General features: G+C 43.0%; 2 protein-coding genes across 3 annotated transcripts in view; both read left to right on the top strand.

Moving 5' to 3' along the window:
- Nucleotides 1-11237, top strand: part of Copa (COPI coat complex subunit alpha) — a 47695-nt gene extending 36458 nt beyond the window's left edge. Inside the window, exons 20-33 of the mRNA XM_059281087.1 lie at nt 171-360; nt 479-574; nt 3169-3257; nt 3444-3567; nt 5071-5160; nt 5334-5443; nt 6495-6572; nt 6738-6806; nt 7658-7794; nt 8054-8240; nt 8325-8435; nt 8708-8869; nt 10161-10355; nt 10589-11237. Of these exons, the coding sequence (XP_059137070.1) occupies nt 171-360; nt 479-574; nt 3169-3257; nt 3444-3567; nt 5071-5160; nt 5334-5443; nt 6495-6572; nt 6738-6806; nt 7658-7794; nt 8054-8240; nt 8325-8435; nt 8708-8869; nt 10161-10355; nt 10589-10648 (1698 nt within the window). The 3' untranslated portion in view covers nt 10649-11237. The remainder of the gene's footprint in view (nt 1-170; nt 361-478; nt 575-3168; nt 3258-3443; nt 3568-5070; nt 5161-5333; nt 5444-6494; nt 6573-6737; nt 6807-7657; nt 7795-8053; nt 8241-8324; nt 8436-8707; nt 8870-10160; nt 10356-10588) is intronic.
- Nucleotides 11238-19113: 7876 nt separating this feature from the next.
- Pex19 (peroxisomal biogenesis factor 19) lies at nt 19114-26586 on the top strand. Of its 2 annotated transcripts, XM_059280755.1 has the most exons (8): nt 19114-19206; nt 20969-21078; nt 21499-21664; nt 22237-22322; nt 22524-22685; nt 24906-25082; nt 25301-25345; nt 25508-26586. In XM_059280755.1, exons 1-8 carry the CDS (start codon nt 19137-19139, stop codon nt 25589-25591), a joined length of 900 nt encoding a protein of 299 aa, XP_059136738.1. In that variant the 5' UTR covers nt 19114-19136; the 3' UTR covers nt 25592-26586. The 2 variants fall into 2 exon arrangements, with proteins under 2 accessions (XP_059136738.1, XP_059136739.1); XM_059280756.1 differs by lacking the exon at nt 20969-21078 and having other exon boundaries at nt 19134-19206.
- The last annotated feature ends 365 nt before the right edge of the window (nt 26587-26951 follow it).

The raw sequence follows: 26951 nt of genomic DNA, 5'->3' as shown, positions 1-26951 counted from the left end.
ATCTGTGGATCCAGTCTCATGTACGCAGAATTCTTGATAGAAATAGAGTGGAAGTAGTGATTGCAAGTATAGAGAGTCCTTGGGAAATTTTGGAGACAAATGCTTTGATGGACTCCCCTGGTTTTGAGTCATAGTGCCCACACTAAACCCTGACCACGGGAATTCTTCAGATTGCTCTAGAAGCAGCCAAAGCCCTGGATGACAAGAACTGCTGGGAGAAGCTGGGAGAAGTGGCCCTGCTACAGGGAAATCACCAGATAGTAGAAATGTGCTATCAGCGTACCAAAAACTTCGACAAACTTTCCTTCTTGTACCTTATTACCGGCAACCTGGAGAAACTTCGCAAGATGATGAAGATTGGTGGGTTCCCTAAAACTAAGACTGGGAAGTGTGGGACTTGGGGGAAGGAGGAAGGTAAATAAAGGAGAGAGATCTTTAGCAAGAAGGCTTAAGTTGGTTTCTCGTTGATTTGATGCAGCTGAGATCCGAAAGGACATGAGTGGCCATTATCAGAATGCCCTATACCTGGGTGATGTGTCAGAGAGGGTGCGAATCCTGAAGAACTGTGGACAGAGTAAGTATCTATCCAGGACTCACCAACTCCTTTGACACTTTGAAAAGTCTTTTTTGGGAATTGCCCTTTATTGTACATTTTTCACATTGTATGATACTATGTTTAAATTTTTTCTTCTAAACCAAATGGTGGTAGAGCCAGACAAGGAGTCCTGGTGCTTCCTTAACTTCCTCTGTGGAGATTAGACTCATGCAGTTCACAGGTCTTGATTTGTTCTTGCTATTGTTTGTTGACAACTCACTGAATACTAAATATTATGCTAGAATTTGAGATCCATTAAGGAACAAGTTCTAGGAATGGTGACTCCCATCTAATCTTATTACTCAGGACGACAGTGAGGCAAGAGGATTTCCATAAGTTTGAGGCCATCCTGGGCTAAGAGTAAGACTCTGTCTCAAAAAACAAGGGGTTAGAGAGGTGGGTCAGCTGTTAAGAACACTTGTTGCTCTTGCAGAGGACCTGGGTTCAGTTCCTAGTGCCTATATGGGGGCTCACAACTCTACTTAACTCTAGTTCCAGGGGGTCCAATGTCTTCTGACTTCTATGAGCACCAAGCGTGCACATGATGTACATACATACATGCAGGCCAATCACATATAAAATATAATAATCTAGTAAAAAAGATTTAAGTACAAGGTGTAGATATAGGCTGTGATAGAGAGGAGTCAGGGATAAGTCCAAGGTTGTTATTAGCATTGATGATGGTGCTTAAGTATAAGTAACTGGGTTAATTATGAATTAGTTGCTTTGTAAGAAATTACCAACCCAGAGCTGGGAATGGTGGAGCTCGCCTTTAATCCCAGCACTTGGGAGACAGAGGCAGGTGGATCTCTGAATTCAAGGCCAGCCTGGTCTACAGAGCAGGTTTCAGGACTTCCAGGGCTACACAGAGAAACTCTATCTCAAAAAAAAAAAAAAAAAAAAAAAAAAATTTTAATTTTTAAAAATTAAAGAGATGAGCTGTAGTGGCACATACCTTACCAGAAAAAAAAAGAAAGAAAAGAAAGAAAGAAAAAAAAAATTACCTTAAAATTTAGTAGAGGTTAAATATTCCTAAATGAAATCCAAAATTTGAAATGCTCCAAAATCCAAATAATATGTAACCCTGGCTAGTCTGGAACTTACTAGCTAAAATACAGCTTCTTAAATGTCAGTACATGCTTAGGAATTTCTGAATTTAGTCGGGTGGTAGTGGTGCACACCTTTAATCCCAGCACTCAGGAGGCAGAAGCAGCCAGATCTCTGGGAGTTCGAGGCCAGCCTGGTCTAAAAGTGAGTCCCAGGACAGCCAGAGCTGTTACACAGAGAAACCCTGTCTTGAAAAACCAAAGAAAAAAGAAATTTCTGAATTTAAAGGACAACTTATGAGAGTTGGTTCTCCTTTCAGGAATTGAACTCAGACTGCCAGGCTTGGTGGCAAGAGCCCTTATCTATTGAGCCATCTTGAGGGTCCAGATTTCCTATTTCCTGATGAGGAGATGAGGATATTCCTACTGTAATTTCTATGCAAAAGTTACAAAATCTGAAAATCTCTGAAATCTGAAACATTTATGGTCTAGTTTCCAAAAAAGGATACCTAAATTATAATTGTTTTTTAATTTGTTTTTTAACAAATATTTAATTTATGATAGACTCTAATATAACACTCCTAGTAAGTGGCAAAAGATGTGACAGTGAACTCAGATGTTTAAATAGGAATGGAATCAAGGGTCACTGTCATCAGGCACAACAAACATGTTTCTTTTTACCAGATTTTTTAAAGATGGTCTCACTATGAAGCCCCGACTGTCCAGGAACCCACTGGATAGATGAGGTTTTTTACTTCCCCCTTGGCCTTTGCTTTTAGCTCCTCAAGTTTCTTCTCTTTTTGTTTTTATTGAAAAGCCCTACTTTTTCATCCATGTCTTTAGCATGCTTCTTGTGCTGTTTCAGGGACCTCTTGCCACATCTGTGGTGTCTGTTGCCCCTTTCCAAGTTATATTCTAAAACAGCTGAGGGAACCAGCTCCCAACAGGGTGTCCTCTGGCCTCTACATGTGTCCTGTGAGACTCCCACACAAACATACATACACAGTAAACATAAAAACATTAATAAATAAAACATCTCCTCATGTTTAGAGTGTGGCTTAGCTTTGGTTCAGGGTGTCTACTGAAGCTGCCTTCAGAGTGTTCTTCAGAACTATAGACATTCAAAGACCAACAGGAGAAGAGTGCATCTCCACACTCACTTTATGGATGTGGCCGTTACTTGGGTCTTTGCTCCCCTTTGTCTGAGGGACAGTGTCGTCTTGCCATGTTACCTTCTCTATCACAAGTTCACAACATGGCACCTGGTTTCCCTCAGAACAGGTAAACAAGATGACACCCAAAATAGAATCCACAATTATTGTAAGCTAGTCTTGGTTGTGACGTTTCGTCACTTCTGACATATTCTGACATTAGAGGCTAGTTAACAACTTGAGCCTGCACTTATGGTTGGGTAATATGGAAGCATTTGGATACTAGGAGATAGTTGTCACCCTCTCCCTCAGAAGTCTACCAAAATAGCATTCTCTTGGAAAAGTCCTTACACCACAAAGCCTGTTTTTTCTTTAGAGTCCCTGGCCTATCTCACAGCTGCTACACATGGCTTAGATGAAGAAGCTGAGAGTCTGAAGGAAACATTTGACCCCGAGAAGGAGACAGTGAGTATTTCCACAGGTGTCTCTGGTAAAACGACTCGTTCTCATCTTGGCATAATTTAAACCCATAAATTTCATTCTCCCAGCAAATTGCAGAGAGAGGCTTAAAGCTGTCTAGAGGAAGCAGCCTAACCTTAGCTGAATGATAGAGCTGTTGATGTTTAACGTGTTTATTATTCCACCTCTCAGATCCCAGACATCGATCCTAATGCCAAGCTGCTCCAGCCGCCTGCACCTATCATGCCGTTGGATACTAATTGGCCCTTACTGACTGTGTCCAAGGGGTTCTTTGAAGGCTCCATTGCCAGCAAGGGTAAGTGCTCATTTCTCCTATAGCACTTTGTTATTTGTTTTATAGAGAACTATCCTAAATGGATCTGAGTATGTACTCAGTTAGTAGATTGCTTTCTCAGTGTGTATGAAACTCTGGGTTCAGTCCCTGCCATTATGCACATAACTGACACACACCTGTAATACCAGCTAGGGATGTAGAGATAAGAGAATCAAAAATTCAAGGTCATCCTTGGCCACATAGTCAGTTTTAGGACAGCCTGGACTACACATGTCTTAAAAACAAACAAAAAACAATCTTAGAAAGTACCAGTAAGTAACAGTTTCATCTGTTCTTTTTTCTGTGTGAGGTTTCACAGAGCACTGAAAGGCTAGCCGGGGTAGGATGTAGTCTCACAAACTGAGGAAAGGCTTTTTGAGATCATTAAAGAGAATTTGAACCAGATGTGGCATACACCTGGAATCTCAGCAATTAGGAAGTTGAAGCAGGAGGAGCATGAGTTCAAAACCAGCCATCACACATTACATAACTAGTTTAAGGTCAGGCTGGGTCATATGAAACCCTTTCTCAACTCCCTACCCCCTTACCGCCGCCCCCCCCCCCCCCCAAAAAAAATAAATTTAGAAAATGATGTCGGTGGGTGCCTGTGCTGCTGCTGACATCTGTAAACACTTTGGTGTGTTTCTCTAGTTCACCGTACATGCAGTCATCTCCACTCATTGTTTTCCTGTTTATCATGTGCTATGTGTGTATCTATGGACAACCACTGCTTACTGCCATCCTTGCCCTCCTGTTTGCTTGGACATTTGCACTACTTCACCTTTATGTAAAAGCCTAAGCAGACTTCAGGCATTTTGTGTCTGGCTCCGTTCTTTCCTTGGTCTCCTCATTCACCGCACAGACTGCAGTAATGGTGACTTAGCAAAGATTTCAGGAAGAAGTTCCAAGAGTAGGCAGCCAGAGATAGCCAGGTTTTAGTAACAGGGAGTTAATTCTCTCCTACCTGAACAGAAATTGAACCCAGGGTCTGGTTATCTCTTCTATTTCCTCTCTTTGCAGAATCTGTTGCAAGTTAGCACAGCATATATACAACAAAACCAATAACTCATAATATATGGATGGGAACTTTGGAGATGGCTCAGTCGCGGCAAAACCTGCCATGCAAGAGTGAGGGCCTGAATTTGGATTCCCAGCACTGGAATTGTGCACACACACACACATACACACACACACACACACACACACACACACACACACACACACACAAGCATGGACAGAGCAGAGCAGGACAGAACCTTGACAATTATTGTTGGTTTTTTGTTTGAATTTTTTTGTTTTGAGACTTAATACAATAAAACACGTTTACTGACATTCGGAGTTATCACTTTCTAAGTGGAGAGCATATATTCCTGAGGACACAGCCCTGAGCAACTGCTTTGGAAAGCATGTACCTTGTCTGTAGAGGAGATGGGACTTGAGACTTGCTAGTCTCTAACCATCTCCCTTCTGTCCTTCCTTTGGTAGGGAAGGGAGGAGCATTGGCTGCTGACATTGACATTGACACTGTTGGTACTGAAGGCTGGGGAGAGGATGCGGAACTGCAGCTAGATGAAGGTAAGAATTCTAGTTTAGGACTGTTCTGAGATGCTAGGCTCCATGGAAGGAAATTATCTGTGGAGCAATCTGTAAGCTTCTAACTCATGGAGTCAATAAGATTCTTAATATTTTGCTTTTTTTCTGGGTATGCTACCACCCGAATCTATTTTGACCCTGGATTTTCCTTATAGATGGATTTGTGGAGGCCTCAGAAGGTTTGGGAGAGGATGCTCTTGGCAAGGGACAAGAAGAAGGAGGTGGCTGGGATGTAGAAGAAGATCTGGAGCTCCCACCAGAGCTGGTATGTGAAGTTCCTGCTCTGGAACTTCTCTCCTTTTCACCCTATAAAAACTGGTGGGAGGTCTGGAGACACAGCTCAGTGGATAAGAGCATTTGCTGTTCTTCCAGAGGTTCAGGGTTCAGTTCCCAGCAACCATATCTGATGACTCACAACTGCCCATGATCTCACCAGCTCCAAATGATCTCATGCTCTCTGACCTCCCCAGACACCTGTATGCACATAGTGCACATAAGCCCACACAGGCACAGACACATACATATAAATAAAAAAGAATAAATATTAAAAAAAAAAAACTGGTGGGGTGCACTCTCTCTGTGTGTCCCTGTCCCTCTCTGTCACACACACACACACCCTCTTACACTGTGCCTATCCTGAAGTCTCCACAAAGCGGGGGAGGGATCCAGAGCAGCCTCCTAATCTGATACATTTTGAAAGAGGAGAGCCAGAGTCTGGCCTTGTTTCCATTCTTCTGTAGCATAAGAGAAGGGGATGAACAGCCTGTCTCTAATCTGATACTTATCTTCCATTTGAAAGAGGGGAGTGTCTAAAATCTGAATTGGAGCTTTTGGTATGTCATTTTTGTTTTGGTGAGCTAGCTCCCTATTCTATCCCTCTTATAACCTTCACCCTTTCTCCTATAGAAGTAGGGATCTAAAAGGTTGTGTCTTTTTGTCTTTGGTGAGGTGGCTCCCATTCTGTCTCTCCCATAACCATCACCTCTTTTTTCAAGCAGAGGTAGGCATCTAAATGGTTGTGTCTTGAATTCATCAGAACACAGTACCTGGACAGCTTTTTTAAATGTCTTAGATTGGGGCCTGCAAACATGGTTCAGTTGTAGGGTGCTTGTCTCGAATGCACAAAGCTTTTGTTTTGATCCCCACAATATATAAATCAGGCACAGTGGCATATGACTATTATCCTAGCCCTTTAGGTTGAGGCAGGAGGATTCAATCCTTGCTACACAAAGAGTCTGAGGCTTTGTCAGACTCTGTTTAAACAAATAAATAAAGCCTTAGGTTTTTTGGTTTTTTTTTTTGTTTTTTTCTTCTAGGATGTACCCTCTGGGGTCGCCAGTGGTGCTGAAGATGGGTTCTTTGTGCCTCCAACCAAGGGAACAAGCCCAACTCAAGTAAGCAGGAAAACAAAATTATACAGGGATGAGTGCTTCTGAGCTGGTTAATACTTGATTATTGTGTTAAAAAAAATATTGGCTACTTTTAACAGATATGGAGGAGGAGAATTGGAAAGAGAAAGGAAATTTTTCATTTGGCTTAGATTTTCTGTTTCTTCCTAGATCTGGTGTAATAACTCTCAGCTTCCAGTTGATCACATCCTGGCAGGTTCTTTTGAAACAGCCATGCGGGTAAGTCTTTAAAAACCTTGGCCCTTACTCTTGAGTGTCTATTCCAGAGTCCCAGGAGAATGGTTGACTCAATCTTTTTAACCACATGGGAGTGGTCTGACCCACAAGGGCCAAGCTGTATATTTCATGGAAGTTATTGGCCTTGCTAAAGGAACTAGCTTTACAAAGGCCTCTTCCCGGTTCTCCATTTGGTCTGTGTTTGTCAGTAAGCGCGTTTAAGATGGATCTTCAGCCATTTCCACAGCTTTATAGACTCTTTCTGGCTTACATTGGTAAAAATCAGTACCACTTCTCGCACAGGTGTGTATTGTGCACACTATCTATCAAGTGTTATAATGATAATTACAACTGCAACAACCATCGAGTCTGTTTATTTTTGTGTATTGATTATTTTAAAATACTCTATATAGATGTTTAAATGGAGTAGATCCTATTATTACCTGTATTTTAGCAATGAGAAAGCAATACAGAGAAGTAAAATACCTTGCCCAGGTTTGACTTAAGGTTTTTTTTTTTTTTTTGGAGACAGGGTTTCTCTGTAGTTTTGGCGCCTTTCCTGGATCTCGCTCTGTAGACCAGGCTGGCCTCGAACTCACAGAGATCCACCTGGCTCTGCCTCCCAGATTAAAGGCAGGTGCCACCACCACCTGGCTTTGACTTAATTTTTAATTGGTAGAAAGCAAATCCTCCAGCACTCTAGAGGCAGAGGCAGGTGGATCTCTGAGTTCCAGGACAGCCTGGTCTACAGAGAGAGTTCCAGGACAGCCAGGGCCACACAGAGAAATCTTATCTCCAAAAAACCAAAACAGAAAGAAAATAAATCCTTATGTTTCTATTTTCTTGTTTGCTAGCTTCTTCACGACCAGGTGGGAGTAATCCAATTTGGCCCCTATAAGCAACTGTTCCTACAGACATATGCTCGAGGCCGTACTACCTACCAAGCACTGCCCTGCTTGCCGTCCATGTATAGTTACCCCAATCGTAATTGGTAAGTCCCCTTGCTCCTTGCTGTTCCAAGCTGGAGTAGCCACTTCAGATGTTAGCCACAGTGACATGGAATTGCCCCAGAGCTAAGGTTTCCAGAAGAAAAGATCTGTGGCTTGTTACTTTGGAGTTTGCTCTATACCAGCTTCATCCTATCCCCAGCAACTTTCACAGTAGGATGTTGGTGATTGTGTTTGCTAGAAACAGAGCATGAGTCCTTAACTCTTGACTATCCTATTTTCTTTCTAATTTTCCCTTTCCAGGAAGGATGCAGGGCTAAAGAATGGTGTACCAGCTGTAGGCCTAAAGCTTAATGACCTGATCCAACGATTGCAGCTGTGCTACCAGCTTACCACAGTTGGCAAGTTTGAAGAAGCTGTGGAAAAATTTCGTTCCATCCTGCTCAGTGTGCCTCTTCTTGTTGTGGACAATAAACAGGAGATTGCAGAGGTAGGAAGAATCTAGCCACTTGCCCAGTCCTGGGCACCTCCATATTCTTGTGTATGTCATGACTGTCTTCTGCTACCTCTTCAGGCCCAGCAGCTCATCACCATCTGCCGTGAATACATTGTGGGTTTGTGCATGGAGATAGAAAGGAAGAAGCTACCTAAGGAAAGCCTAGACCAGCAGAAGCGCATCTGCGAGGTAAGATGTGTGGGGCCAGCACTGCAAAGGCACCATCTAAATTGTTTGGTTCGGATGTTTCTTGGCTTCGGGGAGGAAGAGAAATTGGAGTTCATCTCCATAAAGAGGTACTCCATTTCTCCACCCTTATTCCTGAGAATAGGTAGAACTAATCCCTGTCTTATAGCCAATCGTGTTCGCTTTGTATTGTTGTTTTGTTCTTTACGATTGTGTACCTGTTTATAAACAACAGCTGAGCATCAGCCTGGCTTGTGTTCCTTTCTGTCCACTAGATGGCAGCCTATTTCACACACTCAAACCTGCAGCCTGTGCATATGATCCTGGTGCTTCGGACAGCCCTCAACCTTTTCTTCAAGCTCAAGAACTTCAAGACAGCGGCCACCTTTGCCCGGCGCCTACTGGAACTTGGGCCCAAGCCTGAAGTGGCCCAACAGGTACAGGGGAATTCCATCAGTGACTTTAGGGGCACCAAATGGAAAGAGTAGAAGCCCAAGATCCTTGTCTTTGAAACAAAACAGTATAATAGCATTCAACCCAAAAGAAGCCAATGGAATGCCACCCTCTGGCTACCTTCTGACCTTGGGGCTTCTTTTTTTTCCCTTGAAACTAAAGCAATAATTTATTCAGACATGGCATTGGGTAAGTGACATTCTAAAATACTTTATATAGATGTTTAAATGGAATAGATCCTATAACTATATTTTAGTAATGAGAAAGCAATACAGGGAAGTAAAATACCTTGCCCAAGTTTGGCTCCATTTTTTTTTCTATGTAGACTTGACTGTCCTGGAATTTACTATGTAGACCAGGCTGTCCTCAAACTCAAAGAGATCTGCTTGTCTCTGCCTCTCAAGTGCTGGGATTAAAAATATGCACCACGATACCCAGCTTGATTTAATTTTTAATTTGACATGTGTGCTGCATCTTACTGCTCCATGGCTTTGCAATCTAGAATAGCTCCAATGCATCTGCAGGTAATGCATCAGTCCTTAAGCTCCAGTGCACCTACAGATAATGCATCTGTCCTTAAGCTCCAGTGCACCTGCAGATAATGCATCAGCCCTTAAGTTCCAGTGTACCTTCAGATAATGCATCTCTCCTTAAGTTCTAGTACACCTGCAGGTAATACATCAGTCCTTAAGCTCCAGTGCACCTGCAGGTAATGCATCAGTCCTTAAGCTCCAGGTGACACATCTTGACCTCTTGTATGTCTCATATGTATTCCATTATCTATGCCATCCAAAAACAATCTTCTTGGGCAATAGAAATATGTTTTAACTCTTTCCAGGGCCCAACCCTGATAATCTAATCCCCAGACTTTGTTGAAATTGTGGCTTTAGAGCAATGGAGCCATGTTGGAGAAAGAGAAAGATTTCACTGTGTATCCCAAACTGGCCCTCAAACTCCTGAATCTCCTGTTTCTGCCTCCGGAGTACTGGGATGCACCACTACACTCAGCAGCAATGGCAGTTGTTAATTTTTCACATACATCCTATACATAGGATGGGACCTGTGTTCCTGTAGTGTAGTTACTTTTATTGTTGTGTTCTGTTTTTTAAGATTAGGTCTCAGTATGTAACTCAGGCTGGCCTGGAACTTGAGGTCCTTCTGCTCCTAAGTGCTGGGATTATAGACTTAGAGCATCATGCCCAGCATATAGTTGCATCAAAGATTATTTGTGCTGCTTTTTGTCCTCTCAAATAAAACGTTTCTTCCTTCTTCTAGACCAGAAAAATCCTGTCTGCCTGTGAGAAGAACCCCACAGATGCCTGCCAGCTCAATTACGACATGCACAACCCCTTTGACATTTGTGCTGCATCTTACCGGCCCATCTACCGTGGAAAACCGGTGGAGAAGTGTCCACTCAGTGGGGCCTGCTATTCCCCCGAGTTCAAGGGGCAAATCTGCCGGGTCACCACAGTGAGTACTATCCTCAAGAATGTGTCTAGGATGTTGAGGGGAGGGGCAGGAGAAGGAAGCATGGTGGTTGTTTTCTCACCCAGCTCCTTGAGGCAGTGACACTAGAGAAGGCTAGAGCTTCTACCCACTGTCCACTTCTCAGTACCAAGCTTGTTGGGGGGTGTAGGGCATGAGCTTTCTGGGGTTTTCAGCCTTATTGATCTCTAACTTGATCCTGTTTTCCACTTCCGCAGGTGACGGAGATTGGCAAAGATGTGATTGGTCTGAGGATCAGTCCTCTTCAGTTTCGCTAAAGCCCCTTCATGTGCATGGGTTAATCACTTATTGTCCCTCCCTTCAGAGTCTCTAGCCCCCAGCCGCCACTCTCCCGTTACATTCACTCTTCAGCTTGTTGACATCTGGTTCTCCCTAAAACTTCATGTCCTTTCTCTTCTGTGGCAAATCAGACTTTTCATGCTGGACTTTCTTGCTCCTGCAACCTCTCTCCTGAAGATGACTGGTTGTGATCATAGATGACTTTGACTTTCAACTTGGGTCTTCCAAGGAACAAATGAAAACTTTGTGCTGGACATTTGTTTAGCAAATTCTTTCAGTATTTATTCCTCTCTCACCCACCACCTTTGTTTCCATGCCACTGGAAAACAGTGGAATCTAATACATGCTGTTTTTCCTCAGCCACATGAAATTCTTAACTACCCCATCTTTTCTTTGGGCATTTAATGTCATCAGTAGGTTCCTTCCCTCTGTGGGCCCAGACACTTGCAGGCTGAGAAGTCTTTTTTTTTTTCAAAATGTGTCATTTTTCACTGATTTGTTTCTGTCCTTTATAACCATTGTTCTTATGTTTTGTGCTCACACTAAATAAAGTAAATTTCTATGGAATTCCCTAGCTTGCCATTTACTTGGTGGACACTTACTTTCATGCCCCTGTTCACATCCACATAGCTCTCTCACCAGAGCAGATTCTTTGCTTCAGAATCATTTTTTAGTTATTATATTCATCATATACATTTTTAAATTAATATACACTGCAAGGAGAAATTGTTTTCTTAAGAGATTTGTGAAGCATAGATCTGTAGTTTGTTTTGTTTTGTTTTTTTGTTTTTCGAGACAGGGTTTCTCTGTGTAGCTTTGTGCCTTTCCTGGAACTCACTTTGTAGACCAGGCTGGCCTCGAACTCACAGAGATCCACGTGGCTCTGCCTCCCGAGTGCTGGGATTAAAGGCGTGCGCCACCACCATCCGGCCATCTGTGTTATTGGAAAATGGTAAAAAGAGTTCTCTTGGGGCTAGAGAAGTGACGCAGTGATTAAAGCACACTGGCTGCTCTTCCAGAGGACCCCGGTTCAATTCCCAGAACCCATATGGCAGCTCACAATTGTCTGTAACTCCAGTTCTCGAGGATTTGACACTCTCACAGAAATACATGCAAACAAAACACCAATAAAATAAAAATTTTAAAAAGTTCTCTGTTCCATTTTTTACTGCAGCTTTCTATCTGTTGCTAATTACAGCCAATATTTGCTGAGCATCTATCAGTGTCCATCACTGTTCTATGTATTTGACATTATATTCACATAGAAGATGATTAGTACATAATAAATTATATATTTACAATCAATACATAGTTGTTTTGGCTTCTTTTCCCATTGCTGTGATAACACACCCTGACAAAAGCAACTTCAGGGAGAAAGGGTTTATTTGACTCATTCCAGCTTCCAATCAGTCCATCCCTGCAGGGAAGTGAAGGGGGCAGGGATCTGAAGCAGCTAATCACACTATATCCACAGTCAAGGGCAGAGAACAATGAATCCAAGTACTCCTGCCAGTACTCAACTGAGTTTTCTTTTGTTTTTGAGACAGGATCTCACTTAGCTGGCCTGGAACTTGCTAGGTAGCCCTGGCTGGCCCTGAACTGACGAGACTGGAGAAAAAAGAAAAGTCTACCTCTTTTCAATACCAGCACTGGAGGCAGAGGCAGGGAGCTTTCTCCTTTAAATTGAGGACCTCAGGCCCGGCAAGTGCTGGTGCCCACTGTGGGCAGGTGTTCCCATATCAATTATAATAAGTCTTCACAGACATTCTCTGAGGTCCTTCTACCAGGTGATTCTAGATGATGTCAAACTGATAGAAATGTTGTCACAATTGTCAGTAGGGCATTTTGCTTCTATACTAAGAATAATTGGCTAAATGATGTATCACTCCCTTGATTTAAAATACATTCAGGCCCAGCCTGGTGGCTCCATCTGTTCTAACACTTACAGGGTTGGAACAGGATCAAAGGTTTAAGGCCAGCCAGGCATGGTGGCACATGCCTTTAATCCCAGCAGTTGGGAGGCAGAGGCAAATATATGAATTCAAGACCAACCTGGTTCATTCTACATAGTTCCAGGTCAGCCAGGGCTACACAGTGAAATCCCATCAAAAAAAAAAAAGAAAAAAAATTAAAATTAGAAAAAAAGTTTTAAGACCAGAGACAGGAGAGATGGCTCAGCAGTTATCCATCTCTCTTTCTAGTACCCAGGTTCAATTCTACAGCACCCATATGGTAGCTCACAACCATCCATAACTTCAGTTCCAGGGCATCTAACTCACCCTTCTGGTGCCCACATGTACTGCATGCACATGGTACATAAACCTACATACCCATCAAAACATTCAACCACAAAATCTTTTTTTTTTTTTTTTATAAAGTTCAGGATAATTCAGGGCCAGCCTGGACTACCCTATCTCAAAAACAACAAAGTAGGGTAGAGAGGTGTCTCAGCAGTTAAGAGCAAGTATTGTTCTTCCAGAGGGCCTGGGTTTAGTTCCAGGCAAGATGGTTTACAACCACCAGTAACTCCAGCTCCAGGGGAGCCAGTGTTTTCTTTTGGCCTTCATGGACACCTGCATTCACAAGCATAAACCAACATGTGGATGCATATAAATACACAGCTGGAGATGTAGCTTCATTGTAGAGTGCTGGCTGGCTTAGTGTGTACAGGGTCCTGGATTTAGTTCCTAGCACTACATATGGTAGCACACACCTTTCTCAAAAACTAGAGAAATGCAGGGATTTTGTTAGGAATTTTGAACCTAGGATTTCGCACATGATAGGCAAGCATTCTACTACTGAGCTATCTATATCCATGGGGGGGGGGGGGAGATGTACAAAGTATATATTAGTTTCTTTGTGTTGTTTCTTAAGACAGGCTGTGACCTGTATAGCCAAGGACCTTAAACTTTTGGTTGTTTTGGGTTTTTCTCAAGACAAGGTTTCTCTGTGTAACAGCCTTGGCTGTCCTGGAACTCACTTTGTAGACCAGGCTGGTCTCAAAACTCACAGGGATCCACCTGCCTCTGCCTCCCAAGTGCCGGGATTAAAGGCATGTGCCACTATACCCGGCTCATTCAATACACATTTTAAAGTATTTCCCTACATATCCACTTTTTTTTCAGTTTTTCTCCGTGCATATTTTATTGTGAGTTATGAAAGCTTTTCACAGTATCTGGGTTATGGGCAACCTTTTGCAATTACCAGCATTGCTGCAATAAATAAACTTGAACATACATTGTATGGGTGGGGGAAGTGTACCTGAGGCTGAACTACAAGAGGAATACCTGCTTCAAAGAGTACAGGACTTTTATGTTTTCAGATCTAAGAGTTACTTTCTTAAATATAATCCTCAAATTAAGACTGCTTTCTCAAAAGTCTGTGTACTATGAAAATGTTTTCTCAAGTTTTTTTTTGTTTGTTTTTTGTTTTGTTTTGTTTTTTTTTTTTGTTTTTCGAGACAGGGTTTCTCTGTGTAGCTTTGCGCCTTTCCTGGAACTCACTTGGTAGTCCAGGCTGGCCTCGAACTCACAGAGATCCGCCTGGCTCTGCCTCCCGAGTGCTGGGATTAAAGGCGTGCGCCACCCCCGCCCGGCCTTTCTCAAGTTTTAAACATCCTGCAAGTACAGGCAAACATCAGACATGGGGGTTCACCCCATAAGTCAAATCCTTGGAAGGTTGAGGCACAAGTGCCCCAAGTTCAAGGCTAGCCTTGGCTAAAGAGTGAGACCCTGTCTCAAAAACTAGACATCTTGGGGATTACAGAGACGGCTTATCAGTTAAGGGCAAATACTGCTCTTGCAGAGGAGTCAAGGTTGGTTCCCAGCACCCACATCTGGAAGCTCCTAACTACCTGTAAGTCTAGCTCCAGAGGGATTGCCACCTCTTGTCCCTGAGCGCAAGTGCATACACATACCAGAAAGTGTATGTTCATGCGCACACAATTTTAAATAATTAAAAATATTTTTTCAGATCTGGAAGAAATGGACAATTTTCTGGATAGATACCACATACCAAAGTTAAATTAAGACCAGATAAACTATTTAAATAGACCAATAATCCCTAAAGAAATAGAAACAGTCATCAAAAGTCTCCCAACCATAAAAAGCCCAGGACCAGATGGTTTCAGTGCAGAATTCTACCAGATTTTCAAAGAAGAACTAATTCCAATACTCTTCAAATTGTTCCACACTATAGAAACAGAAGGAGAATTACCAAACTCTTTTTATGAAGCTACAATTACCCTGATACCCAAACCACACAAAGATGCAACAAAGAAAGAGAATTACAGACCAATCTCACTCATGAACATTGATGCGAAAATACTCAACAAAATATTGGCAAACCGAATCCAAGAACACATCAAAAAAAATTATCCACTATGACCAAGTAGGTTTCATCCCAGGGATGCAAGGATGGTTCAACATATGAGAATATGTAATACACCATATAAACAAATTGAAAGAAAAAAAACCACATGATCATCTCATTAGATGCTGAAAAAGCGTTTGACAAAATCCAACACCCCTTCATGATAAAGGTCTTAGAGAGATCAGGAATACAAGGAACAGTCCTAAACATAATAAAGGCAATTTACAGCAAGCCAACAGCCACCATCAAATTAAACGGAGAGCAACACAAAGTGATTCCACTAAAATCAGGAACAAGACAAGGCTGTCCACTCTCTTGATATCTATTTAATATAGTACTTGAAGTTCTAGCTAGAGCAGTAAGACAACAAAAGGAGACCAAAGGGATACAAATTGGAAAGGAAGAAGTCAAACTTTCACTATTTGCAGATGATATGATAGTATACATAAGTGACCCCAAAAATTCTACCAGGTAACCACTATAGCTGATAAACGCCTTCAGTAAAGTGGCAGGATACAAGATCAACTCAAAAAAATCAGTAGCCCTCCTATACACAAATGATAAAAGGACTGAGAAAGTAGTCAGAGAAACTTCACCCTTTATAATAGCCACAAATAATATAAAATACCTTGGGATAACACTAACTAAACAAGTGAAGGACCTTTTGATAATAACTTTAAATCTCTAAAGAAAGAAATTGAAGAAGATATCAGAAAATGGAAGGATCTCCCATGCTCATGGATAGGTAGGATTAACATAGTAAAAATGGCAATCTTACCAAAAGCAATCTACAGATTCTATGCAATCCCCATCAAAATCCCAACACAATTCTTCACAGACTTGGAAAGAAAAATACTCAACTTCATATGGAAAAACAAAAGACCCAGGATAGCTAAAAGAATCCTGTATAATAAAGCAACCTCTGGAGGCATCACCATCCCTAACATCAAGCTCTACTCTAGAGCTATAGTAATAAAAACAGCTTGGTACTGGTATAAAAACCGACATACAGACCATTGGAATCGAATTGAAGACCCTGACATTAATCTACACACACCTGATTTTTGACAAAGAAGCCAAAACTATACAATGGAAAAAAGAAAGTATCTTCAACAAATGGTGCTGGCATAACTGGATGTCAATATGTAAAAGATTACAAATAGATCCATATCTGTCACCACACACAAAACTCAAGTCCAAGTGGATCAAAGACCTCAACTGGTTACACTGAACTTGATAGAAGAGAAAGTAGGAAGTACTCTTGAACGCATTGGCACAGGAGATCACTTCCTAAATATAACACCAGCAGCACAGACACTGAGCACAACAATTAATAAATGGGACCTCCTGAAACTGAGAAGCTTTTGTAGGGCAAAAGACACGGTAAATAAGACAAAAAGACAGCCTACAAAATGGGAAAAGACCTTCACCAACCCCACATCTGACAAAGTATATAAAGAACTCAAGAAACTAGACATCAAAATACTGAACAATCCAATTAAAAAATGGGCTAAAGAGCTAAACAGAGAATTCTCAAAAGAAGAATCACAAATGGCTGAAAGACATTTAAAGAAATGCTCAACATCCTTAATCATCAGAGAAATGCAAATCAAAACGACTCTGAGATACCACCTTACATCTGTCAGAATGGCTAAGATCAAAAACACTAATGAGGGGTTGGGGATTTAGCTCAGTGGTAGAGCGCTTGCCTAGCAAGCGCAAGGCCCTGGGTTCGGTCCTCAGCTCTGGAAAAAACCAAAACCAAAAAACAAAAAAACAAAACAAAACACTAATGACAGTCAATGTTGGAGAGGATTTGGAGCAAAGGGAACACTCCAACACTGTTGATGGTAATGCAAACTTGTACAACCACTGTGGAAATCAGTATGGCGGTTTCTCAGAAAATTGGGAATCGATCTACCTCAAGACCCAGCCATACCACTCTTGGACATATACCCAAGGAATGCTCAATCATACCACAAAGATACATGCTCAACTATGTTCATAGCAGCACTATTTGTAATAGCCAGAACCTGGAAACAACCTAGATGCCCATCAACCGAAGAATGGATAAAGAAAATGTGGTACATATACACAATGGAGTACTACTCAGCAGAAAAAAACAATGGCAGCATGAAATTTGCAGGCAAATGGATGGAACTAGAAAATATCATCCTGAGTGAGGTAACCCAGACCCAGAAGGACAAGCATGGTATGTACTCACTCATAAGTGGATTCTAGATATAAAGCAAAGAACAATCAGACTGCAACCCACAGAACCAGGGAGGCTATATAGCAGGGGGGACCCTAGGATGACTGTGACTTATAATAAGTTTTAGTTTTACTCAATTACTGGGCAAGCCTCAATCAAACATTTCACTATATTAGGATAAGAATTTATACTGTATCAAGCTGATAATAGAAAAATAAATAAATAAAAATGGGGGAAAATTGAGAAAAAAATATTTTTTTCAGTCTTGGCAGGCAGATCTCTGTGAGTTCTAGGCCAGCCAGTGCTACATAGTGAGACCCTGTCTACAAAAAAAGTCTTTTTTATAAGTTTGCAAATTAAATCACAAAATTATACACAATCTAAAGTGAGTTTGTGAACAAAGTTGACGATCTCTGCTTCTTGTCACTTATCTAAGTGGAGAAAGAAGAATGGTTGTATATGAAATAATTGTGAATATCAGTCAAGAATCTGAAGTTAATCAATAAGCAGTGGAGAGCCATTAAGTCCTTAAACAAGACGAAAAAATGCTATGAGCAGAATAGAGAATGGTGGTGAGTATCTATAACCCCAGTACTTGGAGTGTGTAGGCAACAGGATAAGGAGTTCTAGGCCAGCCTGAGCTAAATGAGCCCCCTCTTCAAGCAAGAAAGGGGAGGGGAAAGCTATAAAATACTATTTTGTCACTATTCACAATATATTAGGAAGTTAGAAAGAGCGGTTGGTCGGGGTAAATTAGCATTAAGACAGGATGTTAAGGATATCAATAGTAAGAATAGAAAGCAGAGCCAGGTGTGGTAGCACATGCCCTTATTACCAGCATTCTGGAGGCAGAAGCAGGTTGATTTCTGAGTTTGAGGCCAGCCTGGTCTACATTGAGTTCCAGGACAGCCAGGGCTGCACAGAGAAATATTGTCTCGAGAAAACAAAACAAAACAAATGCATACACAATCTTTCAGGATTAATTCAGAGAAAGAATTATGTTTGTTTTTGAGTCTGTCTTAATTCTATTAATTACCATCTGTGTTTCCAATTCCACCTCCAGTCAACCCTTACAGGTAGGACCAACTCTGATTTATTTGTTTATTTCGTTGTGCCCAGAATAAGACTGTATACAACTGTAGATACTTGCTACTTGCTGAAAATCGACTTGGTAATCTTTATTTTGTTCATCTGTTTTGTGTATGTGTCAAGGAGTACAGGAGGCAGGCAGAGTTCAGTGCGTGGTAGAAGTCTCTCCTACCATGCAGGCTCTGGGGATGAAACCAAGATTGCCTCAATTTGGCAATTCTGTCTTAGCCTAAAAAAAAAAAAAAAAAAAAAATGCACATTACCAGAAGTTTTATAGCTCTGGATTTAGCTGAGCCTTGAGGTGTACTCTCTGCCCTTGGAAGGTGGAGGCAGTAGGATTAGAAGAATTTGACTGAAAACAAAACCTCTCCAGACTAAAAGTTTCAGATGAAAGGGAAAGTAAACAAACAAAACGAAAGCAAATAAATCCTCTCACCTCTTCTGCCCCCAACCCTGGCCCCCACATCAAGCTGAGCCTGTTGGGTCAAACATTTGGGAAATGTTGAAGGGAGGAGCCCGATTTCTAGACCAGCCTGCGCAACCTATCTAGTAACGGCTGTGGCTGTGTAGCTCCAGGGGTGCAGCGCTTGCTCAGCTCGTGCAGGAACCTAGGTTGATTCCCAGAAGAAAAACAAAAACAACAACAAAACCCACGTTTCCTGTCCCTTTAAAAATGGCGGTCCTGCACAGTAGAACGATATCATTGGCTGCCCAAGTCGTGGGGGCGGGGTTAGGGGCGGGGCATGTGGTGGCGCCAGTGGTTCCACCTCCTACGGCAAGTCGGAGGCAGCAAGATGGCGGCCGCTGAGGAAGGTTGCGATGTTGGGGTCGAAGCGGACCGGGAACTGGAGGAGCTTCTGGAAAGTAAGAGCCCATGATGGGAAGGGCTAGAGGGGTCGGGGGCGAGGACCCGTTGGGGGTTAAATGAGCTTGAGATTTGGGGGCGGAGCGGGAGACTCTCTAATGGTTGGCGGGGGAGGTGGTCTGAGTTCGACCCCGGCCGTCCTTATTAGCGGGAGCTGGGTGTTCACCTTGGTCACTGATCAGTCCAGACCGCAAATCTTACTGCGGAGGGGAAAACTAACCGTAATGAGATGTTTCATGACCCACCCCTCCCCGCCCCAAACTTCCCTTGCTTTAGACTGTCGGACTGTGTTTGAGGCAGTATCTCACCCTGTAGCACAGGCTGGCCTTGAACTCGTGGCAGTCTTCCTGCCTTAGCCTCTGGGAGTGCTGAGATTACAGGCTGGAGCCTCCAGGACCGGCTTTAGTAAATTATTGAAATCTCCTCTCCTGTCAGCAGCATCCGCAGAACAAAATAACCTTCGACTCCAAGGGCCCTTATGTCCATGATCATATCTTTCTTAACTTCTTTACCTCACAATCTGTCCTCATTCTTCTACCAGGCCCTTAGTTCTTTCGTGTCAGTAGTTCAAGGAAACTACTTTTAAAATTATTGTTTTGAAAGACTGTCTCGTGTAGTCTAGGCTGGCCTCACACTCAAGGATGGCCTTGAATTTGTGGTTTTTCTGGCCCCTGCCTCCTGGTGCCATGCACCACCATGCCTGACACCCTTTTTCATCCGTTGGAGAAACTGAGAGTGAGCCAGTCCCAGGGGAAAACATTTCATCTTCCTGAAATGATGGCGGATGTTCCTCTGTTTCTCGCTCTTGCCCTTCTCTCTGGTTTCCTGCCCAGAGTGAGGCCAGTGCCCTTTCCCTAGCTCTGGCAAGCAGAGTGGTGGTGACACCACAGGCTTTTCAGGGCAAAGGTGAGCCTTTTATCTGTTGCTCAGTCACAGTGATGTAGGCGGGCAGAAAATGAACAGATTTAGTGAGGCATGCCAAGGGGCTCGATTGGCCCAGGGTTACTGCATGTAAGGCCAAGGGGAGCTCTAGGTGCCTGCTGAGGGACAACTAAATTGGAACATAATTTAAGCGTTTAATACCCTCCAGTAGAATGAGTGGAGTTTGTAGTAGGGCCCATGGAAAGTTGGGTGGGATATCCTGTGCTTTCTTACAAGAGGTTATTGCCTTTAGGGCCTCAAAGTGAGTTCAAAGAAATAAGCCTTATCTCTCCCCTCTATTCATGTTAGATAACTGTGTGGGGTTTTTAGGGAACCTTATAGTATGCATATAAAGATTTCTCTGCCGCTTGACCACACAGTTCACTCTGATAGTCTACCAGTTAGGCATTTCCTCTCGTTTTTGGACTTCTGAATAATATTACGTGCCAGACAGGTTTATTCATGTGTCATTCTTCACAAGCAATCAAGTTCCTTAGACCTCTGTATCTGGCCTATTAGGCACTCAATAAATATTTCAAAACTTTTATTAAAAAAAAAATCTCTGCACAGCTTATTTAATCCTTTCCTCCTAGTTCTGGGATGAACACTGGTTCTATGTAAAGGGTTTTCTTACCAATCGGTCACGATAAATTAGGTGATTCCCAAGGAAAGGTGGGAAGCCTGTTGATCAGTGGACAAGGCAAGAGAGACACCAAGAAGAGAGAAGTTCAGGAGATCTGGCACGTTATATGATTATTTTCCTGATAGTTTGCTCAGAATCACACAGTTTTCTAGCCTTATCCATCCCCAACATACCCATCATGTCTCTTGTTTCCAAAGGTGCTCTTGATGATTTCGATAAAGCCAAACCCTCCCCAGCACCCCCTCCTACCACCTCGGCCCCTGATGCTTCAGGGCCCCAGAAGAGATCGCCAGGAGACACTGCCAAAGTATAAATCCCACCCCCTTAAGGGAGGGGGAGGATGGACATGCTGCTCAGAGCAGGGGTGGGGCAGGCCCCTGTGGGCCAGAAGGGTGGGTGGGAGGATGCCTTTGCCTCACGCTGCTGAGTGTTCTTTCAGGCCTCAGCTCCTGTGAAACAAGGACCTGGGGTTGTACTGAGGGATGAAAAAGAAGTGTCTTGAGAAAAGAGCAGTTTTAAGTGATTGGATTTGTATGTTCCCCCCTGTTATTCCTTCAGTGGCCAGATTCTTTGCTTGCTGCCCCCTGAGAAGAGGCAGATAGAGTGTTAAATGGAGGTGTTTGTGGGGGAGATGTTTCATTTCCCAAAACTACCACTTGAGCTCCTTTAGGAGGCTAGACTCAGGGTGGTTCTGTAAGAGGTGAATTTTGCCCACCTCCCCCTGCAGGATGCCCTCTTCGCCTCCCAAGAGAAGTTTTTCCAGGAACTGTTTGACAGTGAGCTGGCTTCCCAGGCCACCGCGGAGTTTGAGAAGGCAATGAAGGAGCTGGCTGAAGAAGAGCCCCACCTGGTGGAACAGTTCCAAAAGCTCTCAGAAGCAGCTGGGAGAGTGGGTGAGCAACCCCAAACAAAAATACTGAACAGACCTCTTTATTGCTTGACAGTACCAGGATTGTAAAATTGATAACCATTGTAGTGTCACAGCGATGGAATGGGACAAGGCAAGAGAAACAGGTCTGGGAATCCTGCTTGCTGAAAGAAAAGGTTAGGCTATTTTGGAAAGTAATAAAGAAAAGATTATTCCAGCCAGGTATAATAGTGTATTCCTTTAACCCTTGGGAGGCAGAGGCAGATGGAGCTCTGTGAGTTCGAGGCCAGCCTGGTCTACATAGTGAGTTCCAGAACAGCTAGAACTACATAGTGAGACCTTGTCTCAAAAGTAAATAAATAAATAAGATTATCCCAAACCAACCCTTTTAAAGGACAGTGTTACCGTGGAGAACAATTAACACATTATCTGTACAGATTTATAGCATGACCATGAAGATGGCCAAAGAGTGGTTAAGATTTTGAAGTGGTAGTAGTTTGCTAGTAAATGTTTTATATCCAGGCTGGTAAGTAGGTCAGTCTAGACAAGCTGACAGTTCAAATCCTAGGTAATCTTGGTTCTTTTCATCTCTCCTAGGCAGTGATGCAAACTCTCAACAAGAATTTACTTCTTGCCTAAAGGAGACGTTAAGTGGGCTAGCCAAAAATGCCACTGACCTTCAGGTAAAGGGAAAGGAGTAGGGGTCCACTCCCAGATGCATCCTGAGCAGTCTCACAAAGTAGATGCTCTAGGGGATCTCCCCAAATCTGACCTTGCCTTGATTTTTGTTACAGGCACATCTAGATTGTTCTTTCCATCTGAAAGTGTGATAAGCATTCCAGGAAGGCAGTATAACCAGTTCGCCTCTCTTTTATCTTGTCTAGAACTCGGGCATGTCTGAAGAGGAGCTGACCAAAGCCATGGAAGGGCTGGGCATGGATGAAGGGGATGGGGAAGGGAACATTCTCCCCATCATGCAGAGTATCATGCAGAACCTACTGTCTAAAGATGTACTGTACCCATCCCTAAAGGAGATCACGGAAAAGGTTTGTGAATTTCTACTCTGCTTTTTCGCCTTGCTTCATTATATCAACTCATGGGCACTTTGCTCAGATTATGCATAGTAAAAGGGTAATTTGAGTGTACAAGTACATTTTTTTTTAAACATTTGTTTGCTGAAGGTGGAAGTTGTTATTGAGAGAATAAAGGTACATAGATGATCTGATCATTTGTTCACACAGGGACTGTCTGAGCTAGAAGGGGAAATTCTTCAGCTTTAGTTTTCTCTAAATTAGTTCAAGATTCTTGAGTTTGACTGATACATTCCTTCTTGTATTTCTAGTAAGAACTCACAGGATTTTGTGGTGGGTGTTATGAACAGTTTGAGAGTAGTTTCAATGATAGTTCTTGCTTTAAAAAGCATATCGTTTCACTAGAGAAATGAAGTAGAGAAAGAGAAGCTCTTTGGCATCACAGGGCAACAGATGACTGAGTGGGAAATGAGTAGCAACACCAGGAGTCTGCAGACCAGTGTTTGTAAAGTCTAAGTCCAACTCTCAAGCTAAGAGTATTGTTTACATTGTTTTCTTTTTTGTTGTTTTGCTGTTTTGTTTTGTTTCTTTGAGACAAGGTTTCTCTGTGTAGCTTTGGAGCCTATCCTGGAACTCTCTCTGTAGACCAGGCTGGCCTTCAAACTCACAGAGATTTGCCTGTGTCTGCCTCCCGAGTGTTGGGATCAAAGGTGTGCATCACCACCGCCTGGCTGTTTACATAAAATTTTATTTTTACTACTATTTTTTAATTAGGAGTGTGTGTGTGTGTGTGTGTGTGTGTGTGTGAGAGAGAGAGAGAGAGAGAGAGAGAGAGAGAGAGAGAGAGAGAGAGGGAGGGAGGGAGGGAGGGAGGGAGAGGGAGGGAGGGAGGGAGGGAGAGGGAGGGAGGGAGGGAGGGAGGGAGGGAGTTCAGGTGCCTGTGGAGGCTACAGGCACCAGACCACCCTCAAACTAGAGTTACAACTGGCAGTGAGCCACCTAACATGAGTGCTGGCAGTTGAACTTGAACTGGGGTCCTCTGCAAGAGCAGTGTGTACTCTTAACCACTAAGCCATCTATCTCCCTAGCCCTGGTTTTTATATTTTTAAGTTTAAAAACACAGGAATGGAGAGAGATTCAACAGTTAAGATCACTGGCTGCTCTTCTGGAGGATCTGGGTTCAATTTGCAACACCCACATGGCAGCTCACAATGGTCTGTGGCTTCAGTTCTGGGGGATTTGATGCCCTCTTCCAGCTTCCGAGAGCACCAGACACACACATGGTGCACAGACATAGATACAGGCAAAACATTCATATAAAAAATTGATAGAATTTTTAAAAATTATAAAAAACAACAGCAACAACAGAGGGGGCTTATTAAAGAGCACTTGCTGCTCTTGCAGAGGACCTAGGTTTGGTTCCCAGCATCAGCATGGTAGGTAGCTCATAACCATCTATAACTCCCATTTCTAGGGGATCTGACACCTCTTTCTGACCTTCAAGTCCACCAGGAATGCACATGGTACAAATACATACATACAGGCAAAACACTAATACACACAAAATAAAAATAAATAAATCTAAAAAAATAACAGAGAACAACAATGTTCAACAGAGATCATATGTGACCATGTCTTAGTTAGCTGCAGCTGTCAAGTTTACGTAGCCCAGAGTCATTTGAGGGGATCTCAGTTGGGGGATTGCCTAGATCAGATTGGACTATGGCCATGTGTGTGAGGAATTGTCTTGATTGGTGGTTAGTGTTGGAAGGGCATAGTCCATTGTGGGTAGCACCATCCCTAGGCCAATAGGCCTAGACTATATAAGAAAAAAAAAAAACACGCAAGAAAGTAAGCCAGTAGGCAGTACTCCTCCGTGGTCTCTGCTTGAGTTCCTACCCTCAGTGATAGACTGTTACTTGGAAGTATCAGATGAAATAAACCCTTTCCTCCCCAAGTTGTTTTTGATGTTTTGTTGTAGCAACAGAAATGAAACTAGAACAATCCTGAGAGCCTAAAATGATTACTTTCTTGCTTTTCACACATAGTTTACTAATCTGCAGTTACCATAAATACCAGTATATCCAGATGGTCTGTTGGAGTCAACAGTACTTTGTCCTTTCACAATGAACTTGCTTATGTAGCGTTTTTTTCCCTCTTCATGCTCTTTACATTTTAAGTCCCTTTCTCTCCTTGTTCACTTAATTCTTTCCCACCCATTCCCTCTTTCCTTAGTATCCAGAATGGTTGCAGAGTCACCAGGAATCTATTCCTCCAGAGCAGTTTGAAAAGTATCAGGAGCAGCACACTGTTATGGGCAAAATATGTGAGCAGTTTGAGGCAGAGACACCCACGGACAGTGAGGCTACTCACAGGGCTCGTTTCGAGACGGTGCTGGACCTTATGCAGCAGGTAAGCCCTCCTTTCACTGCCTTCCTCCTGGAGCTGTCCACGCTGGTTGAACGGAGGTGTCTGGGAAGGGTGCTACACGACCAAGCCTGGGTGGAGGGAACCCAAGGCTGCATACCATGGTCAGAGGAATCAGATCACTAGTCACATTCCTTTTGTTGCTTTTTGTGATGTTTTCTGTGACTTTTATTTTATGATCGCTTATTCTTTTTATTTTCTAGTTACAGGACTTGGGCCATCCTCCAAAAGAGCTGGCTGGGGAGATGGTGAGTATGTCTTCTACATTTTAACCCAGTTCCCAGTCTGCAGACTCCAGTAATCCCTAGTTAATTCATATAAGGTGATCATTGTGGCTGCCAGGGATGGACCTTCAGAAGCTCTGACCTGAAATACAAGTGGTTTTCTCAGCCTCTTCATCTCTTCTCCAGCCTCCTGGCCTCAACTTTGACCTGGATACCCTCAATCTATCGGGCCCACCAGGTGCCAATGGCGAACAGTGTCTGATCATGTGAAACACAACAGGTTTTCCTCCCTGAGTCCGAGCCATGGGGAGCATCTGGAGTCAGCAGAACCATTGTGAACTGAGTCAGGAGTGTCGTCTCTGGGAGCCAGCTGCCTCCCACTCTCTACATCCCCTTCAAGACTGTGCCATACCAGCTGAGGATCTGTTCTCTAGGCCATTTCTATGAGCCCTACTCCATCATGCGCTCTGCTGTTAGAAACAGGCCAATTCATTGCCAGGTGAAGGAAGGCATCCCTTTTGGGGCATTTCACTTCTTCCTGCTCCCAAAAGTAATGTTATATATGACTATACTGATGTCCCCTTGATTCCCAGGGACTTCGTGCCTTGTTTCTGCTCCCTCTCTTGGAGCTAGGGAGCAGGAGCTGAGTCCTCAGACTTGGTGTTTCCATTAGGCAGGGCCTCTGGGAATGAGGAGAAATGTAGCCTGCCCTGGGGCTGTATGTCACTACATCTCCTTACCTTCATTTTGAACTCTCTGAAGGGAAAGGAACTTTGCACTTACCTGTGGTCAAGTTGGAAGAGATGCCCTGGGCTTTTCCTGTCCCTAGGTGCTGTACTCTTAATTCCTGTTTCCTCCTGAGGACTCAAGTTGCTACCCTGGTTCTTTCTACAACTCTGTGATTTAGGTGAACCCAGCTCTTGACCTTCCTTTGCCCCCTGGCTGTCCTCTTCCCTCTCTTTTTAGACTCTTATTTATTCCAGCCCCTCTGAACCAATGTTGTGATTGATGAAGGCCAATCTTGTTTCCTTTCATCTAGTACCTCTACCATTCTCACTGGACCCTTCCCTTCCCTGGCCAACACATAACTGTAGTGTCAGATCTGGTAAATGAATGGCCATTCTACCCAGATACATTCTGGCTTAGTTGGGATATCAGATTCCCTAGAATCCTTAGTTCAGGAAGGTGCTTGGGAAAGGGATGTGGCCTGAGTCTTTTTTCCTGCAAGCCCCAGGGGACAGTATCTAATAAATATTCTGAGCGTATGTGTGGGTTATTTTTCATCCAGGTCTGCTCCTAATCTTGCTGAGCTTCTATAAGTTGCAGAATGGGAAGTGTTAGGAGATAGTTCTGTGTAATGTTCTGCTAAGCTCTACCATGGCCCTGCCCTCCAGCTCAGGCTGCCCTTCCTTTGGTAAAAGGATACTGTCATCATCTCCTTGGTATTTCAGTCTTAACTTCTTACATTATAATTGATGTTAATGGTATATTGTTAACATGTTTTCTAAATTACCTATTTTAAATTGACCTCAGTAGGTCTAAGGACCGTGGTCGCCATATATTTTATGGATAGTCTAGCCCAACTAGCTGTCTTGGTTCACTTGGAAAATAACTTTTTAAATATATATTT

Source organism: Peromyscus eremicus, chromosome 15 (assembly GCF_949786415.1).
Source record: "Peromyscus eremicus chromosome 15, PerEre_H2_v1, whole genome shotgun sequence".
Taxonomy (NCBI): domain Eukaryota; kingdom Metazoa; phylum Chordata; class Mammalia; order Rodentia; family Cricetidae; genus Peromyscus; species Peromyscus eremicus.
The sequence above is the reverse complement of the archived record's forward strand: the minus strand, read 5'-3'. Positions and strand labels throughout refer to the sequence as shown.

Coding starts and splice junctions, on each gene's coding strand:
- Pex19 (XM_059280755.1), top strand. CDS start 19,137: ATGGCGGCCGCTGAGGAAGGTTGCGATGTTGGGGTCGAAGCGGACCGG. Junction 21,079..21,498: donor CGCCAGGAGACACTGCCAAA/GTATAAATCCCA, acceptor CTCCCCCTGCAG/GATGCCCTCTTCGCCTCCCA. Junction 25,083..25,300: donor TGCTGGACCTTATGCAGCAG/GTAAGCCCTCCT, acceptor TTTATTTTCTAG/TTACAGGACTTGGGCCATCC.